We start from the raw sequence: 20,747 nt of genomic DNA, 5'->3' as shown, positions 1-20,747 counted from the left end.
CCTAGGTGCGTAATAAATCTATCGTCGAGTCACCGAAAATCTAGGTCTACCTATATAATCTAGGAAAACCTATTATATTGACTTGTCTCTAGTCTCTACTAATATTTAAATAATACCACGTTTCCACTGCTGGTATGCAATTACAAGGGCAAGGTAGCAATTTCTTCGTAAGATGAATAATAAAGACAAAATTACATTTTGTATAAAAAACTTTATTAAACTAATACTTAATATAGACTTAATATTAATAAATGACTATAATTTATTGTTACTTATAAGCCTACTATTTTGGCACCTACATTGTTGAGTTTCTCGCTCGCGATGCGAGATATTTGCTGGACGAATTTTCCCGGAATCTGCAAAAATTAAAATAAACCATATTTAAGTAAATTGCGAAGTAGCCAATTGCAACGATAAGCGAGATGATATTCCAATTTTAAATACCTAAGTAACTCATTTAAAAAAGCATCGTATCGCCTCGACAGGTTACGATGTGATATGAACTATAAGAGCTAATCGAAATTGACCGACAATAATTGCATACATTCACAACGCACAGTGCACACGCACGTATGCTAAGTCTACTCTGATTGTGGAAAATACTTGATATACCTAGTACCGTACTGCTAATTATGGATTTATTTAAAAAAATAAAACACTATAGCAGTAGTACACGAACACGTCTGGTAGCCAAATATTGTCCATAAATTAAATCATGAGTGCAATAGTAGGTATTTGTTGTTATAGCGGCAACAGAAATACTTAATATGTAAAAATGTCAACTCTGTATAGCTATTACCGTTCTTGAGTTACAGCCTGGAGACAGACGGACAGACATCGAAGTCTCAGTAATAGGGTCCCGTTTTTACCCTTTGGGCACGAAACCCAATTTTTTTTTTCAATAAAAACTAAAGGGCATAGCTTCTTCTTCAATAGGTGTAAACCAGCCATTAGTCGCCCTCTTAATGATGATCAAACTGTAGAACTTCAATTTAATGAAGAGTTTTTTCAGATAATGATACACTATAGGGCTTATGTCAAAAACTTCATTATACAGTTCCTATCTGATTGCGGCATGAAGCCTACGGCTTACCTTACGTTTATAGCCTGTATTCACTTTCATTAGTACAAGTGCAAGTGACTAGTAATTGAGGCAGTGGAGTGTAGGTATGTAGTGCAAGTAGTGTCCAATTCTTATTTAGTGATAATTTAGTGGCTCTATTTAGTAAATTCAGTAGTAGCTGTCAACCAGCGATTGTTTTTTGTCAACCATGCGAGTACGGCCGAACATCGAGAAGCGAGCTTGCAATTGCAAGAAGTATTAAATGCGGTGCTGTCTGAAACGGGAACTCTTTTGGAAGCTGAATTTGCAAGACCAAAAAAATTATGGGATCAATAGAAGACTGCTATTTTTTTTTTTTAAATACAACTGCCATTTTGACATGTCCTTAATTTTTATTACTATTCGTTTTATTTAAAACTATTTAACCATAAAGTATTTATATAAAACTAGATATCGCCCGCAACGAAGTTGCGGCAAAAATTAGTTTATCACGCGGAAACCGTGCGATTTTTCGGGATATAAAAATATCCTATGTCCTTTCCCGGGACTCAAAGTATCTCCATATCAAATTTCAGCAAAATCGGTTCTGTGGTTTGAGCGTGCAGAGGTAACAGACAAACAGACACACACATTCGCATTTATAATATTAGTAAGTATAGATTAGTATGGAAGTAATTGAAAAGGTGTCCTTTTGTACTTTTAATAGAATATACTTAATAATAATATCATATCTATGGACGCTTAACACCACGTTAGTCTGGCCCCGTACTAAGTACCTGAAGGACTTTTGTTACGGGTACCAGACAACGGAAATATAATATTTAAAACTTTTACACTAGATTAGATGACGCCCGCAACTCCGTTGCGCCAAAAATCGTTTATTGCGCGTGTACCGTACATTTTCCTGGGATAGAAAGTATCCAATGTCCTTTCCCGGGGCTCAAAGTATATCCATACTAAATTTGAGCAAAATTGGTTTAACGGTTGGGGCGTGAAGTGGTAACAGACAGACATACAGATAAACAGAATATAGACAGACAGACACACTTTCGCATTTATAATATTAGTATGGATAGGTATACAATATACATATTATTAGATTGTTTAAGATTTTTATTATACTATATTATACACATAATATATATTTATACACATCCAGTCTCCAGACCCGGGAACATTGAAAAGTTTTTGTTCCGTCAGCGGGATTCGAACCCGCGACCCACGGCTTGAGCCACGCCACGCACGCACGCCACACCTTTGTATTAGCTTTATGCACTCAACCAATTGAGCCACAGAGGTCGTCTCTTTATTTTGATAAAATATTACTAACTTTCTTTAAATTGAAAGAAAAAATAAATTAGTCATAATTATAATTAATTAGCCCCCACGATTTTCATTGTCCCCAGAATGAATTCAAAATTGATCAAAAAATTAAAAAATTATCCATCCATATTTACTGGACCAAGAGACTGTGACGGCCAGGCCTTCCTCAGTTTCGGAAAGCTGTATTTCATCATTCTGAAAACATTTGCTTCAAAATTCAGAAATAAAACAATGTTAATTTTTTTGTTTATCTGAAGGTCTACCTGATCTTTGAAAAAAAATAAAGCTTAATTTCATAGTTGGCAGGCACGCTGCGAGTGAAGGGAGGAAGGGCGCGCGGGACGTGAGTACTCGCACTTGTACTTGCAAAAAATAGAACACGCTTTTAATCACATTACTACGCAGCCGACTAATCATTTGCACTGATCAGTCGCTGTCCACACTTACTTTCTCCTAATCACTAATGACCCGCACTAGTTACCTGCACTTAATCACTAATCAAAGTGAATACAGTTCTAATCACGTTACTACGCAGCCGGCTAATCACTTGCACTAGTCAGTCGCTGTTTACACTTACTTTCTCCTAATAACTAATTACCTGCCCTAATAACTTGCACTTACTACTTACTAATGAAAGTGAATACGGGCCTTAAGAACTAAGAACTAAGACCTGACAGCTCGATAGTACAGTAACCAGCCTAGTCTAGTCTTGGCATTATTTTAACTTATGTATCGTAAAAATTATTTTGTTTGGATATTTATTACCTCTAATAAAGTGTTGACGTATGTTGATACTTTTGAAGAACCGTTGACTAGAGCTCTGCCTACGTTGTAGAATTTGTCACCAGTGTTTCCATACTTATCTTCTTCTTCGATTATATCGACTATAGGTTTTGGCTGTGAATAAAATGTTGTAACATTGTAAAATAGCCTTTAGATAAATTCAATATAAGTAGTTAGACAGACAGACATGTCTGTCTGCCAGTCTACCCTACTAATATTAATTATTATAAACGCGAAAGTGTGCACACATTTAGTATAGATATGAATATAATTAATTTTATTTCATATAATGTCGACCTACATTATAAATGATCATGTACTACACTTTAATCATTAATTATTATGATTTTTACGTACCTAGGTATCAGCGTTGCCAGATTTTTTTGTGTCAAGTCGGGACTTTGGAAAATTTTAGTGAAAATAGCGGGATTCTTCCGTCAAAAGCGGGACATAGTAAAAAAAAAGTATAAAAGTTTTCGAATTTTTATTTGAAGATTTTATTTGACTTAAAATTATGTTTGAGTGACAATAGGCAAAAGTAGCCACAAAAAATCTACCCCGCTCTCTCTCCCACACTCTTATCTCCATTATGCACCATTCTCAATACGCTGCACGTATGTTCGAGTTATTCACGAAAAGCGGGACTGAGCTTCTCCTACGCGTGACACTCAATTTTGATGAAAAAATCGGGACGTCCCACCAAAATCGGGATGTCTGGCAACGCTGCTAGGTATGTACTTTACCTTGAAAATTCCTGCTGCAACGTTACCCAAGTTTTCTTTGATTGACAGAATCTTGCTGCCGTAACCTTCTGTTTCTTCTACTGCTCTCTCGAGGGTTTTGATTCTCGCAAAAGGACCGTTAAGCTAGAAAAAACATAATGGAAATACAGATAAATAGGTGACGACAGGCACCATTAAAGATACCTAGATAAAGATATTGTGGTAAAGATGTATTCTTCATTTAAATGATCTGCAACGGGCCCAAGCAGACAACAACAAAAAAATTCTACGAAAAGCCTTCCATATTAGTAAACTCTAGAATAACTAACTTTCTTGTCCAAAGCATCAATCTTGTTTCCAATAAGGTTGTCGTAGAGGTTGTTGCTGCTAGGATTCTCTCCGGGATGGTTCTCCAGTTGGAGAGGCTCAGCGAGGGTATAGCTTGGCCTAGCGTTGGGTTGCTCAGCCAGAGCGTAGCCTGCCTCGTCGCTGGGTTGCTCAGCTAGGGTGTAACTTGGCTCATCGTTGGGACGCTCGTAAACCGGTAAATCTATCTTGACAGGCTCCTCTACTGGGGCTGCTGTTACAGCCGCAGCGAAGGCAACAACCATGCAGATTTGAAACATCCTATAAGAAGGTATGAACCCCCTATTATTAAAAAGATACAGCCTGTTGTATTATAACGGTTGGGATATTTTTATTAGTAGAGAGTAAGTCTTTGGATTAATATATACTCATTCTTTCATCTTAGGATTCTTAGCTTTTTGTACTTAATACAATAAAAATTTGTAACTTTTTATAAGGGATTAATTACGGGATTATAAGAATTATTATTTTTAATCAAATTAAGTGTTTTTTTATAGGTAACAACAAAATATAACAATGGAAGAAGCTCTATCAGAATCGACCGGTGGCATTATCTTCAAAAAAAGTTAAAATAAAATGTTTGTGCGTTTTAAGATGATATGGGTGACACTTCTCATATTCCCCGCTACGGGTTTTTTTTACAAGAAAACAAAAAAAATCAAAATGTAATAAATTATATTCCATCTACAAAAACAAATGTTTCCTGTAATTATTGTAAATGATAAAAATGAAAAGTTGCTAAACGCTAACTTATTAATATAAAATTATAAATTTTAACTGTAAAAATTATTGTAACGAAAATATTTGAAAAATGTCAGATGCATGAAATGGAACTCATGCCAATAGAGATTGACAGTTGAATCGAAATCAAATCGATAAAAAGGGCGGCTATTTTAAATCGCCGGCGCTACTCTGAAACTTCAGTACGAAATCGATAATTTCGATTGCAATTCCTTTACGAAGTGATTCGATATTTTTAAATTATCGATTAATTTTCTTAGGTAGGTAACTTCCCTACTATTGTCAATTATAATGTGTCACCCATATCATCTAACGCACAAACTATAATAACCAGGGTCTCCAGATTGGGTGACAAGTAGCCAATTGGGCTATTTTGCGGTCCCCCGCGGCTACAAAAAATTTGGAATGGCGACTTATCGCCTGTTGGGCGACACGGTTATTTACTTATCGCCTATTGGGCTACTGCCTACTATTGTATTTTCATGAACGCGGCCATAATAACAACGAACGCAGCGATGCGTTGTCTAGGCGCGGCCGCTTCCACTCATAATCTGTGGTTCGCCGCGTGGGTAGGCTGTTGAATAAAGAGGCCCATTCACGGCAGGACTGCACGGCAGTCCTGCAGTGAATGGGCCTCACTGATTGATTCACGCTCAGTGTTGCCGGCCGGAAACACCGAGTGTGAACCAATCAGTGAGACCAATTCACTGCAGGACTGCCGTGCAGTCCTGCCGTGAATGGGCCTTTTACGAGTATCATTCTGTTCAGGAGCAGAGAGAGGCAGTAGATATCATAGATATTACATATATATACTGAGTAGATAATATGTTGGATCGTAATTTGCTCGACACCATCCAACTTTTTGCAGCAGATGACGATTAATATGCATAAAAGATTTTTTATTTGTAAATACATAATTTTAAAATAAATACTATATTATAGATTTTCATTGCTAAATGTCACTTTTATAGTTGATAAAAAAAATCCAAAAAACAAAAACAACTGGTTACCACAATGCAAATTTACAAGTAAGTATCCAATTAAACCAAGAATCTTATGTTATATTAAATAAGCTTCTTGAATTAAACGAAGCAAGTCTCCTTAAAACATTGATTAAATTACATGTAAATACATAACTCCTTCTTTTAAAAATGGCCGCCTCGGTGAGTTGCCAATGTCTAATGTAATAGAACAGTAGCATATAATATTATTCATACGTTTTATTGACATTACGTTTAATTACCGTGTTTTTTTTATTGGGCTATTTTGGGCTATCTTTTTATCGCGAAGTGGCGATTGCCGATTTGACCAGTCTTTGAACTGGCAACCCTGATAATAACTAATATGTCAAATTAATTTCTTGATGCCAAAATATGTTTTTTAAAGTAATATCAAAGAGAATGTCATATACTACGTAACAAGAGGTCGGACTTAGAAGAAAAAAAATTAACATTTATTATTTTATTAAATTGAAACTAAAGTTAAAAATTTTAAAAGTTTAAATCTTCCACTCTAAACATACCAAAAATTAAAAAAAAAATTTTGAGCTCAATAAATGTTTTATTTCAATAAAATTATTTTACATAGCTAAATAAACACAAAACAATAAAACAGATTTAATCCACAAGGTTTAGGCAACAAATTCGTCCGCTGCCTACGCTCCGATTCCGATCCAGTGGACGCGCGTCTTTATACATACACACATAAGTATTATTACTTTGTTTTGTCACACCCTATACATACGACAGCTGAAATCTATTGCGTGGGCTCAGGCCAGCTGTATACCACCTCACTTGATCAGAGGATTTTCCCTTAGTGGCCGCACCTCTCATAATTCCATACCTTCCTTCTCCTCCTCCTTAAATCTCCTTAACAACCATTGCCTGCAGACTAAAATGTTGCAAACTAGTACAGGGACCTAAAAATCTGAAATTAATGAAAAGTTTTTCATTTACTACATTTCCATACGTAAATTATTATAGTTAATAACCTTAACGTGCAATTAATTACTACAATAAATCAATAGACACATTTCAACATTTTCGAAATTAACTGCATACATACTGATACATTATAATATTTTCCATTAAATAATTATCTATCTTTTAAGTTTAAGCTGGAAATTATTATACAAATAATATGCAAATAATCACTATAACATACTTTGTATTAGAACACGGTATGACATAGTTATGTTTGCTTTAATTTTTTAATTTACGGTTATATTTACATTTTACAATGGCTTACCTTTCGTTTTTCAATAATTAATCCACTAATTTACAATTTTTGAAAGAGTTGCTATAAAATAATTATTTTCACTAACTGAAAATCGAACTTTGAGTTTTAAACTTCTTCTTCGTCTTTTTTAACTTCGTCAACCAATCACAGTCGATCTTGCTTAAAAATTGCACAGATTATCCAATTTAATTTAGTTGCTACGTTTAAATTTGGAACCCAATTTTTTTTGTTTGAAAGTTTCACCCACCTGGTCAGAGGTTTTAACTTTTACTTGATGTCGGCTGTACACTCTCGCCGAGAGCTCTCCGGCGAGTCTCGTGCGAGAGCCCCTTGCCCGAGTGCGATCATGTACATTCTCGCTTAGTTCAATTGCAGTTATGAACTCAGAGAAGATGGACCATTATTTTTCTCTATGCATCGAAAGATATCATTGTAATTTGTAATCCAAAGATATATTTAATTTTATTTCTCACAGATAATGACGTTTATTATTGTTATTTTTCTGTTCTGCACTGTCTAGCGGCGCGACTAGTAGTGAAAAACGCGAGAGTGTACAGTAATGCGCTCGCATTCCTCGCGAGGCCCTTTGTCTCGGGCGCAAATACCGACACCGGACCGAGAGGGTCCGAGACAGGCGAGACGAGGCGAGCGCACCCATTTAAACTCTCGCACTCGGGCCGTGGAAGGTTTTGCACTTAAAAATTTTATCTTTAGTTTCAATTTAAAAAAAACATAAATGTTAATTTTTTTTCTTCTTAGTCCGACCTCTTGTTACGTAGTATATGACAATTGACATTCTCTTTGCCTCTGACAAAGGAACCCAAAACACGCTAATACGATTATAAATTTTCCGTTTGTGAAAATGTCGAGTATGGAAGTACCAGTTGTGTCCCGGTGTTTCGGTATATTTCCACCGAGGCTCGCTACATACTTGATATCACTCGGCGGCTTGGCGCTCGGTGGTTTGTGCATATTAGCCATCATCCTTTACGCACTGATAGAGAAGGCGTTGCTGTCATATTTCGCCGGCAAACACAGTTACAAGGTGGACGAAAATCTGAAGAAAGTTAGTCTCCTTATCTTAGGGGTGACATCGTTATTATTGACCGTCGGGAACGCAATACTATTCCTCGGAAACGTGACTTCGAGCCGTGGTGCGGTAAACGCTGCAGTATGGGTTCTGTTCAGTATGTGCATGATCATGATCACCATGCTTATAGGCGCACCAGTTTCTTGTTTCTTTGTGGCATCTACTTGTTTAGTTAAGAAAATCTCCACAACAGCAGTTGTGCTATTTGGTATCGGAATCGGCCTATTTCTGAACCTTTGGTTGTATTTTATGATAGTCGCGCGCAACTTTATGAATGAAATATAGTTTTGTGCAGTACAATATCCTTATCCAATTTAACAGTTAAGTTTTATTTGAATCGTAACAATTTATTTAAGTCTTATTTAAAAGTAGTTTTAATTAAATGGCACACAATACACATTTTGACGGAAGCAGCGGGACGGGCCGCATTTTTCATATAAGTTTTATGAAAAATTCGGCCGATTGCACGATGGGACATAAAACTTGTACGAAGAATCGGCCATTCGGACTCGCGCAAGGAGAGTTCTGTACCGCTACAGAGCAAAAACAGTGTTTTTGTATGGCCCTTAATCCTTATATATTTAATTTTAATTTTATTATTAATAATTAATTAAAGTATACATAAATTAAGTTAGGATTTTGTGAAATTTGCAAATGCCTACCTGTGGCCATGGCTGGTTTTATCAGCTCAGGAGCGGCAGGATGAGCAGCGCCTCTAGGTACCTACCGCCATACATCTTCGAACGCGCGCGCTCCAACGGCGCTGCCGAAACGCTTAACGATAAAACCAGCCTAATGGATAATAATCGAGCAAAAAAGGTAAAAAAATCCCATAGTATTTTGTTGTTAAATATAAATTTTATTTTGTTTTTATTATAAAACGTTTTATACGTGGGAGAGCCATCGTGAAACAGCGCTTGCGCTGTGTTCCGCCGAGTGAGTGAGTTTACCGGAGGCCCAATCCCCTACCCTATTCCCTTCCCTACCTTCCCCTATTCACTTCCCTTCCCTACTCCCCCTATTCCCTTCCCTTCCCTTCCCTAACCTCCCAATTACCCTATTCCCTCCTAAAAGGCCGGCAACGCACCTGCAGCTCTTCTGATGCTGCGAGTGTCCATGGGCGACGGAAGTTGCTTTCCATCAGGTGACCCGTTTGCTCGTTTGCCCCCATATTTTCATTTAAAAAAAAAATGCGGCGCCGCTGCGCCCGTGTCAATGTGTACCTGTACTCAGTGCCGTAAATAGCCTTTATTGCGCCCTGTGCGAGTGCGCCCTTGTTTTTTTTTTAGATACCTAAGTATTATAGGTACCCAGAGCAATTATATAAAACATGGTGTTGACTGTTGGTAGACCAATTATTATAATAATATACTAAAATTTTGGAAAACATACTTTTTTTAAAGAACTGATATGGGCAAACAAGCAGGCGAGCCGTCTGATATCAAGTAGGCCTTTCGCCTGTTATACCACCCACACTGTGCAGCATTCGGGGCGCAGTGGGAACTTATCGTGAGCAAAGCGAAAAAATAATAGTCCTGCCTGGTCTGGCGATTTTTGCGCCCCCCCAGAGTCTACGCCCTGTGCCTGGGCACCGGTGGCACCGCCCTATTTTCGGCACTGTGTACACTGTACATACTGCGTACTCTTAAACCGACTTACTATCACACAGCTATCATCAGGTACCTACTATTCTTGCGACACTTCCATAATTGGAATGCAAATCACAGCTGTTGCATTATAAAATTGTTCTGTGATTGGAAGGACTTCGTTCAAAATATTATTGATTTATAATGTATAGCCAATTGTGCAATCGATTTTTAGTTACTAAATTTAATTTTAATTACTAAATGAAATTCATTAGATAACGATAGCTAACTAGTAAGTTATACTTAGTAAGTAATTACCTTTTAAATACATACTTTAGGGGAGACATTTATTAGTTTGGGGAGACTTGGAACATATTTTTAGGGTTCCGTACCCAAAGGGTGAAAACGGGACACTATTCATGAGACTTCGATGTCTGTCTGTCCGTTTGTCTGTCTTCAGACTGTATCTCAAGAACCGCTATAGCTAGAGTTCTGAAATTTTCACAGATTGTGTATATCTGTTGCCGCTATAACAACAAATACTTATTAAAAACAAAATAAAATTAATATATTTTAAAGGAGACTCCCATACAACAAACGTGATTTTTTTGGCCTTTTTTGCTCTATATCAATAATGGCAATAGGTAGACACTTGATATTTTCCCAAAGGCCTTAATTATATGTCTACTTCAATATTAAAGTATTAAAAATAAAATAAAAAATTAAGGGGGGCTCCCATACAAAAACAAAATTTCGCCTATTTTTCCTCTATAACGGTACGGAAACCTTTGTACGCGAGACCGACTCGCACTTGGCCGATTATTTTAGACTATAATATATAATTTATGACAAGAATCGGCAATGGCACTAGGGCCCCCGCTACCATATGTGCAATGTGTGCACTGTGCAATGCACACGGGCGCCATCCTCTAGGGGCGCCAAATCGCCATCTTTAGGGGCGCCAAAACCAAGGACCTAAAAAAAAATTGCCCAAGGAGGCGCCAAAATCCTTTTTTTGCACACAGGCGCCACTAGCCCTTACGGGGGCCCTGAATGGCACTATAATATTATGAAGGAAAAATTTCTGTTGCATAATAATTTAAAGTTTAAACAGTTCGGTTTAAACTTTAAATTATTATGCAACAGAATTTTTTCCAAAGTAAAAAAGGTTTCGATTGTATATTAATAATATTCTATACCTACATAATAATCTCTGTATAATACATATCCCACCAAAAACATGAAATGTAAAAGGAGCCAAGCAAAATACTGCAAAGCTATTCAATACTTCTGTCGTAAAAAGTTTTCAGATTATTTTCAGTTCAGTTTATTTATTTATTTCGATTCACCAACAGAATATCATCTCACACATTCAATAAAATACAAACAATAGTAACTTAGAGGTTAGGTTCAGTTCAGTTTCAGTCTAAAAGTTTTCAGATTAGAGATACATATTCAAGCCAAGCCTTTAACTTATTTTGTAATTTAAATCAATATTCAGTAAATGTATCGATAGATTTCTTTATTTTATAATTATTATAGTGGCTTGGCAATGAGCACTAAAGAAATAATGAGCGACTTATTGGATTTATTGGGTACCATCGGGCATTGTTATTATATTATTTTTAGGTTTCCCTGCCCTAAGGGTGAAAACGGGACCCTATTATTAATAAGTCTTCGCTGTCTGTCCGTCCTCTATCCGTATGTCACCAGGCTGGATCTCGAGAACCGCAATAGCTAGATAGTTGTAATTTTCACAAATTATATATTTCCGGTGTCGTTATAAAAGCTAATAGTCCAATTAAAATAAAATAAATTATTAATGGGGGGCCTCATACAACAAACACGATTTTCCCCCTTTTTTTGCTCTATATCCATAATGGTGACAGTAAGGTTTTTGAAAATTTCAGAAAATACTCAACTGTATTTTAATTTTTAACTTTAATAATAAAAATTAAATAAACTTATTATTTAAGGGGGGCTCCCATACAAATTTACGGTGCCCTTTGTACGAAAGTCCAACTCGCACTTGGCCGGCTGGCATAATTTGGCTGTAGCGATATCGATTTTTCTCAGCATTGACAGCTAAGAAATTAAAGTTCATTGTCAGTATTCATCATGTGTGACCAATCGTGATAAGCTATGGGTAATTTAAAGACAAAGCTTTAAATTACCCATAGCATAACACGATTGGTCAACTTTTATAACACAGAATAATCAATCAAAAAAGCCTCTGTAAAAAAAGGGATTCCTATTTTGCCAACAGAGGAGAGTGATCTAAACTTCCAAAATTAGTACATAAATTGGTTCAAGCATACACTTTAATTTGCATAGCTTATATGAAATGTATTTATGGTTTATAAATTACGCGACAAAAACCAACACACGCGACAGTCGACACACACAAAGAGATATAAAATTTACATTAAAATTAATCAGACGTGTAATAATATAGAATTCTTTGGTAATAATATTAAGAGCTCACCTGACTCTAAAAATCAAACATCGTCCTTCTCTCTTCACACTCACGTCTTTCATATGCCAGGTGAAAAAGGACGGCGCGGAATCATCGCCGAGTTAGTTTTACTTGAATAAAAGACGAACTATAATGATTATGAAAAAAGTGTTTTGAGCAAATTTAGGTTTTATCAATGCCTTTTTAGATATTAAAAAATATTAAAGAAAAGACAGCAAACTTCAAAGATCCAAGCAAAAATGTGTCTAAAACAAGGTTTTTTGTAAAAAAGAAACTATCGAGCATTTTTCGAGTAATCGTGTTTTCGTCTTGAGCATTTAATCTTTATGAACTGAAGTTACTTCTGTCAAAAAATCAGTTTTCTAGACCTTACAGATTTTGAGATCTAGGTTAAAGTATGTAGTCAAGTTAGGGTCATATGGGCTCTTAATAGGCACTACTACTTTATTACCCGATCATATAAAATATTTGTTACGCACAGCATCTAGGTCTCAAATATTTAGTTCCTGAGCATTTCTCAAAAAAGTGTACTTTCTATCTAAATCTTTGTCCCACATTTTAAAATATGTTTTTCTATAAATAAAATAGACCATTACCGTTTCTATTAAATTGTATACGTAGTAAGTTAAATAAATTCAGTAAAAAACATTTATAAATTAGAATTATATTAATAAATATGTTTCAGTATAGTGGCAAAATTGTTAAGCTCGATATCCATCTTATTTTCGTTTTGATATTTCTTTTACATTCCACGTGCGCGAACAGAAGGTTCTCTATTAGCGTAGTGGTCCAAAAAATTTCCAGTCTTTGTTACCCAAGAAACGCAGGTAAGCTCTAATATTATTATTATTTCGCCTTAAGATCTATTAAAGCTCCCAATTTTGATTTCGTAAGTCAAATCATAAACGAGTAATAGTTTTAGTTGTACGCGTATAAAAGTTGAAAAGTTTATTTAATTTTAAGTAACATTGATATTTTTGATTATTATGTAATAAGATTAGACAAACAATATTTAGTTTCAGATACTGATTTATTAACCAAAGGATCGTAAAGAAACAGAGAAATGATACTCTTAAATATAACAGATTTTTTTATTTGTACTACTGTGTAGAATAGGTTTAAGAAGTCCTATTTTGTTACCAGAATTATATTTTGGTTACTGTCCCATAAAAGCGGGCGCATATTTCTTTGATTTTTTAAATGTTTTATTAGGATATTATTATGTTTTTGTGATGAAGACAAAAATAAATACTTCGTTTTTGCATTATATATGTATAAAAAAATTATACAAGATAAAATAGACTCAATATTGTAAAGATGAGAAAGAGTTGTGGCCAAATAGTAACCTAAAGGAAACATTACCGCCTATATTTGAAGATTTTGCTTTTAAAAATAGACAGATATTTTAAAAACAAATTAAATTTTGTTTTATCATACGATTTAATGAAATAAAATTTCTAATAACACAATTCTACATTGAATTTACGTAATCTAGTAAAGGTAACAAAATAGGAAATTTTCTGCACCTCGGGTTTGTTTTAATAGATTTTGCTATTTATTAACATTTTATAGCTGAAAACAACCCCTATTCCAAATTTTGTAGACATTTACCCATATCTTAAAACAAAAAAATCGGTAATATTTAAACATTTTTATTTTATCATATTTTCTAAAAATGGTACTAATTTTTTGAGAAACGCTCTCCTACTTAAATTAAGTAGGTTAGTACGGTCACAACACCAATAAAAATTGCTATACCGCAGTGTACCGCTGATCAATTAAAATATTTCTTAGGCTAGTCAGAGAGCTACCAAAGATAGATAACTTTATCGGTCGTAAGAGGTTCTTATTTAAATTACCTTAGATACAATACATAAACGAAGTAAATAGACGTAACTTTAAAGTTTTAGCACATAACAGGTGTTATACCACTCACTTGGCTCACAAGTCTGAGGCGAGGCACATGCGATGCTCAGACTTTCACCGGTTACATCACGAAGCCTTGGCATCGAGCATGCAAGGGTCTAGAGTCATTATTACAAAATAATGTTAAACGTTTCACATCTTTGATGTGTATATTTGGGTCTAGGATGTGGCCTGTCGACCATAGAATGTGTCCATAGCGCATCGATGCAACACATTATTCTTACTTGCTTGTTGATGTTTATACCTCAACTGACAGTATTAGATAAATGGCAAAACAATTGACGGTCGTTCTATAATATTGTGATGGACGATGGTAGCCTCAAGCCAAGCGAGCTAAGAGAACTAGCGACCAGCACCTTGTGCGAGAAAAGCTACATTTTTTTTTGGACTTTAGTTGAGTAGGCTGAAAATGAAAGTAAAAAATGAGTAAAACAAGATACCAAGACATTTTAAGATACAGCCCAGTCCAGATTCATTCGTATGTAACATTATTCATAAGACGTGATGTAGTAAATCCAGGAGAGGCGTAGGTGCATACTAGGTATTCTAATGCTATGCTAATACACGTAGGTCTGATTAATACTTATCTTTCAGTGTTGACAGTAAAAGAGTGCAGCAATTAGAGTTAAAAAATCCAGTTCTACTACTATCGTTGTACTCAAACACTACATTGAAGATAAAATATGTAACACTAGCTGTTGCCCGCGACTTCGTCCACGTGGACTTCAGTTTATAGCGCGCGATGTCAACAAAATTGGTGTCGAAAGCTTTTATAAAAAAAAAACCCTGCTACCCCTTAAATCAAAACAACTGTGCAGTGTGCACATAATATTTCATTTTTTAAATTAAACTTTATATTTTATGCCAAATTTTAAAGCTTATTTAGCCCCCCAATTACACAACTTTACCCATAAACTATTTATCATTAAGGTTGCGTCACTGCATAGATAAATAAAGTACGGTATTGAGTTATTTAATAAAGTAAAATAGAAATAACAATCGAAAAAAAACAAAACTTGAATGTAAGATGATACCACCTCTTATAGCACTCATCGCACTGACGCTTGCTCAAAGACTTTTGAGCAAGCGTCAGTGCGATGTAAGAGACGCACGGCGCCATCTCTTATGAATTTTTGGAACTAACTTAATTTGAACAAATTAACGCATTTTCTAATATTATAAATGCCAGCCTGCCAGCACACGGCGACTTTTCGCGTTCGCTAAATGCGCGATTACATCGCTAGTCGCTACAAACATTCGCCATATGCTAGGGCCCCATAAGCTAATGTAACCTAACCTAAAACCTTAGAACATTATAGAGATAAATATAAAATATGGTGTTGGCTTTTGTCAACTCATAGGTACTTGTTACAAGTATGAGTTGAGCTAATGACGAAGTTGGAACCTCGCAGGCCGAAGAACAGACTTCTTTTGCGCATTCCTTTGTCGTCCCGAATCCCATTAGTTGCACCTGTTCCATAGGATGCACCTATCACCTGCTTGCAGGCCGAACGGAACGATCAGCCTCCCCGTACAGGCCTCTGGCCTCAGGAAAATATATTTTAATATTATAAAAGAATGGGATTCAATAAAAAGAGTAAATTAATGCTTAACAAATTATTTTATTTTAAATGCCGCCAATGCCTCGCCTCGGCCGTTCATTTTATGCCCGAATCAATAAAATGAGTAGCCCAATAGTCAATTCTACTTGAATACGACTTGACGCATAAAGTTAGCCTGATCATTGTTTTTGGCAATGACAGACATCTTTCTTATGGTTTGGCGAGTATGTGAGGGTACCTGAAAAATGCTTCGGCACCGATAAGTTAGCATAAAGAATGATATGCATGAGGCAGGTTTTTTAACATAGTATGTGTTTGTGTGTAGTTTCAGGTTGGGTGAGGTTAGATATTATTATTACATGGAAATTAAAAGAAATTTTTATGCCATGTGTCATCTTGTTGGGCTCTATGCATTTGCTAGTTAGTAGTTGTTATTCACACAGATCATTGGGTGACGGCGTACAACGAAAGACCCAGCCGCAGCATTGCCTGGCGAATAACTTTATGACTGCGACAGTTACATTAATGATTACAATAATATGTACTAAAGACATTTACATAGATAATAATAATCAATATTATCATAAATATATATTATTTGTAATACACACGTATGAATGCTTTAATAACTTTTAATTTTATCATTACCGCACAATTATCTGGGTAGTTACAACAACTACGTTTTAGAATAATCTTTAATATACTACAGTAGATTATAACAGAGTCTCTACAAGCATTAATTATATCAAATGTTTAATTTATACTGTCCACGATATAAAGTTTGATTTGAACAGAGCGATTCTTAACTGTAAAAAATCAACCCCATAAACTAGGTATTATCTTACGGAGCAACCCAAATATAAAAATAGAAGTGTTTTACCTGAAATAAAACACAGAATATCAAATACTTACCTTAGTTAAAGTTTACAACCTTGAGAGTGGCAACCCTAGTTTCCATCACATCTTATGTCCTTTTCCCTCCTTTACCTCCTATATAGCTATCTATCTCGCTCGCACGACCCCCACCAGGTCGAGCTGCAATGCCAGGCCGACCTGGTATGCGATTTATTTTATTTTTATTTTATTTAACAATTTATTGTGCACAAGAAACAATTACAATAACACAATATACACAGTAAAACGACACAAAGGATCTGCTTATTTCTAATAGAAATCTCTTCCAGCAGCCCTACGGAGAGAGATAGGATTAAGACAGCAGATAGAACGTGCACTATTATTATGAATATATAATATATATTATATCAACACAGTTCTCGTACTAGTTTCAAGCGTCTTTTAAAAACAGCGATAGTGGGACTGTCACGAATGGTGTGAGGGAGCGAGTTCCACAATCTGACAGCATGAACAGAAAATGAGTAGGAGTAAAAGTTGGAACGATGTGAGGGGAAGGAAAGATTTGACCGGACGTTGGACCTACATGGAAGATCGGGAGAACGGGAAAAGTTGAATCTGTCAAGGAGATATGGAGGAGCGAGAGGATTGTACAGGATGTTGTAAAGTAAGCAAAGGATGTGGGAGTTACGGCGGAGACGGATTGGTAGCCACTTGAGTTTGGAACGGTAGGCCGAGACATGATCAAACTTTCTCAAACCAAACACGAAACGTATATAAAGATTCTGTAAACGCTCGAGTCTAGTTAACTGTTCCTCAGAGGCGTCCAGGTAACAGGTGTCGGCGTAGTCAAGGATGGGAAGGATAAGAGACTGGACAAGGAAAATGTTGGTTTGTATTGGAAGGAAGTTTTGGAGGCACCTCAACGTGTGTAGCGAAAAATGTACTTTCCTGCTCACTTCTGTCACTTGCGGATTCCATGTCAGATTACTGTCTAGAATTATGCCCAGATTTTTGGCCGAATCTGTGTAATTGATTACAGTACCATCGAAAATTACACTAGGCACATTACATAACCTTTGAGTCATGTATCTGCTACCTATAATCATAGCTTGCGATTTGCTGGGGTTAACCAACAAACCGAAAGACTTAGCCCAGTTAGCTATTCGTTCGAGATCAGAGTTTAGGTCTTCGACTGCAGAGATGATGTCGAGAATGTGTGAATGACGGTAGATTTGCAAGTCGTCTGCGTAGAGATGGAAGTGGGATGTGATTATTGAAGTGATATTATTTATAAAAATAGAAAAGAGGAGGGGAGAAAGCACGCCACCCTGGGGTACACCCACATCAAGATCGCACCAGTCCGAGGTACCCACGCTGGAGCGGACTCGCTGTGAGCGTCCCCGAAGATATGACTCAATCCAATTAATCACTGAAGGTGATAAGTTAAGGGAGCGCAGGATAGAGAGGAGGATGTCAAAGTCAACAGAATTGAACGCACTGCTAAAGTCGAGCAATACCAGTATGGAGACACATTTGACATAAGTCATCGCTTGACTAGCGAATACTAATGTCAAATCCATACATTTTGTAACGCTAGCGTTAGCGTTAGCGTTTTGCCACTTGTCTACGGGGGCTGAGGGCCTAGACAAGCGGCAAACGATTAACGTAAACGCTAAGGCCAACGCCACAAAATGTATGGGATTGGACATTAGTATTCGCTAGCGAATCGATGACTTGTTAAGCGATGGGCTGTTCCTCATTGAGTCGAAAGGAACCGCCAGGCAGAAGTTGTGAACTTTAACAAAGGTAACTATTTAATGTGTTTTATAAATTTCCGTTAGAACACTTCTATTAAACACTTGACATTAGTTAAAGTTTACAACAACCTTGAGACCTGTTATGCCTGGTATATTAAACCTAAATTTAGACGCCAATGTGATTATATTAGGCTAAAAAGCTTAGGAGGCTGTGCCATTTTACAAAAAGGGAGAAGCTAAAATAAAAGGTTGTTATAATATAATATTACAACAAGTATATTATATTGATAAGTTATTGTACTAGACTCCTATAAAAAATAACAATTTATTATCATTAACAAGGAGGTAACAGTAAGAAAACTTCACTTAGTCACACCTTGACATCTAAATATAAATAAAAATCACTATGTTAAAGCACAAATCAATAGGTATGAGATTTTTCGTAAAGTGTTCCACAAAATGGAAAGGTAGGATATACTAGGGCTCCCTTCGCTCGCCCTGACTAGCAACTTCATCTATTTTAGTTGAATAATAAATAACTTAGCGTAGTTGTTTAGCTATAACAATATTTTCTATTTATATCTATAAGCTCTCAGAAACTTGTTTAAAAACTTGTTAGTCAGTCAATATTGCAAAACTTTACATTGATAAGGAAATTTGAAAGTTTTCGTACTTGTCATGAGCTTCTACATGAATCCTGTGCCTCTCCAGAAGACAAAATATAACCTTTGTCAGCTCCATCAAGGAGGCTGATTTGGTTCCCCCTTCTCGTCGAAGAAACGCTACCACAGTCTTGTTGCAATATAATGCTCAGTTGTGGACAAAAAGTCTGTAGAACCATGAAGAATTGCAATGTAAATTTTTCTTCCGATCTGTCCACTGACCTGACACACTGTGTTCTGAGCTGAGCGTCCCACGCGACGTTTGACGCGTATACGTCGCGTCTGTCGTTAAAAAGTGTCTGGAGGTGGAACATGAATCATCGATTCCCGGTGACAATTTTCTAACCACCACATCAATTCCTTTTTGTGATTATTTTGACAATGTCACGAAATCTTACCGATATCCTGCAGTAGCACTTTGATTATGACTACGAATTATCAGAAGTGAACCGCCCGTGATGGGAAACTTGACGCCAATGAGGAACAGGTCAGGAACAAATGGCATTGCAGCTCGACCACTTCATCCTGGTGGGGATCGTCGCGAGCGAGATAGATAGCTATATAGGAGGTAAAGGAGGGAAAAAGACATAAGATGCGATGAAAACTAGGGTTGCCACTCTTAAGTTTGGAAACTTTAACAAAATGTCAAGTGTTTAATATAATATAAATTTCATAATTATCTCTAGTATGTACAGTTTATATATATGTATAGTGTATACGCAAAATTTATGATTACGTCATATGCAGCAAAGACTGATCATTGATGAATCGGATCCATTTTGTAAAAATAACAAAATTAGAAATAACAAGATAAAAGACTGATCAATCGCATGCGGTTTGTATAAATAACAAAAAAATAAAATAACAAGACATTCATGTAGCCCTTATACAATTTGAAAAAATTGAAATAAGGGGTAAATAACAAAAAAAAACTAGCCGAAGAATTTCAACGATGGTTGTGATAGAATTTGTTGTATGTGTTAACTGCGTCCTGTAGCCGTTGCGGCAATTGATCTAGCGTGGGCAACTCGACTTCCTCGACATCGCTTCGTATATAGAATAGAATATAGGGGGTGCTGGCGTAGCCAAGATTGTTTAATTTCGACTCATCTATAGGTGTGACGTGGGAGTCGTCGAATCTGTACCAAGTGTCGTTCTTAGCCACGGTATAGTAGTGCCCAGAGTCTATGTTTATCCCGTTGTGAATGACGGCGGCGAACAGATTGTAGGAGCCCTTCTTCTGCGACCGAAGTGCCGGCATCACTATGTTCAGATCGCAGACCACGTTGTGCATCAACTTCGTGTGGACAGAGTTCTTCACGTCGTACCTGAAATTAGTATCGAGTTAGGATAATCTCTCACTGGGACAGCATTCGCTCATCGCGACGCTTCTTCTGCCCCAGTGTGAGTTCAGCCTATGTCTGAATTCTAAGGTTCACGTTATTCTGGGATTATGCTAGTTTTGGATTAAATATGTTATATCTCTTGTTTCTTGTATGAAAATTAAAGATGATAACACAAGGTTAACTACTCTCATTTGTGTTTCCGCTTTCCGCAATTCGTATTATGAAACATCACCTTTTTTAAAATTTTAATT

The 20,747-nt window shown here is 36.3% G+C and overlaps 2 protein-coding genes across 3 annotated transcripts in view; both read right to left on the bottom strand.

The window, feature by feature from the left end:
- Positions 1 to 272: 272 nt before the first annotated feature.
- Positions 273 to 14,751, bottom strand: LOC121738527. 2 transcript variants are annotated; one of them, XM_042130657.1, is made up of 5 exons: positions 14,248 to 14,751; positions 4,221 to 4,518; positions 3,913 to 4,035; positions 3,152 to 3,283; positions 273 to 356 (listed from the first exon to the last, which is right to left on the bottom strand). In XM_042130657.1, exons 2-5 carry the CDS (start codon positions 4,515 to 4,517, stop codon positions 273 to 275), a joined length of 636 nt encoding a protein of 211 aa, XP_041986591.1. In that variant the 5' UTR covers position 4,518; positions 14,248 to 14,751. The 2 variants fall into 2 exon arrangements, with proteins under 2 accessions (XP_041986591.1, XP_041986590.1); XM_042130656.1 differs by lacking the exon at positions 14,248 to 14,751 and adding an exon at positions 8,168 to 8,281.
- Positions 14,752 to 19,340: 4,589 nt separating this feature from the next.
- Positions 19,341 to 20,747, bottom strand: part of LOC121738525 (ubiquitin carboxyl-terminal hydrolase 35) — a 33,700-nt gene continuing 32,293 nt past the window's right edge. Inside the window, exon 13 of the mRNA XM_042130653.1 lies at positions 19,341 to 20,478. Within this exon, the coding sequence (XP_041986587.1) occupies positions 20,097 to 20,478 (382 nt within the window). The 3' untranslated portion in view covers positions 19,341 to 20,096. The remainder of the gene's footprint in view (positions 20,479 to 20,747) is intronic.

Source organism: Aricia agestis, chromosome Z, assembly GCF_905147365.1.
Source record: "Aricia agestis chromosome Z, ilAriAges1.1, whole genome shotgun sequence".
Classification (NCBI taxonomy): Eukaryota; Metazoa; Arthropoda; class Insecta; order Lepidoptera; family Lycaenidae; genus Aricia; species Aricia agestis.
This window is presented reverse-complemented; position numbering and strand designations above follow the sequence as displayed.

Excerpts from the sequence above, each read along its gene's own strand:
- LOC121738527 (XM_042130656.1), bottom strand. The coding sequence starts at position 8,220 with ATGATGGCTAATATGCACAAACCACCGAGCGCCAAGCCGCCGAGTGAT. Across the intron at positions 4,036-4,220 it reads TTGATGCTTTGGACAAGAAA|CTTAACGGTCCTTTTGCGAG; the intron begins GTTAGTTATTCT and ends TGTTTTTTCTAG. Across the intron at positions 3,284-3,912 it reads TTGCAGCAGGAATTTTCAAG|CCAAAACCTATAGTCGATAT; the intron begins GTAAAGTACATA and ends TTTTATTCACAG.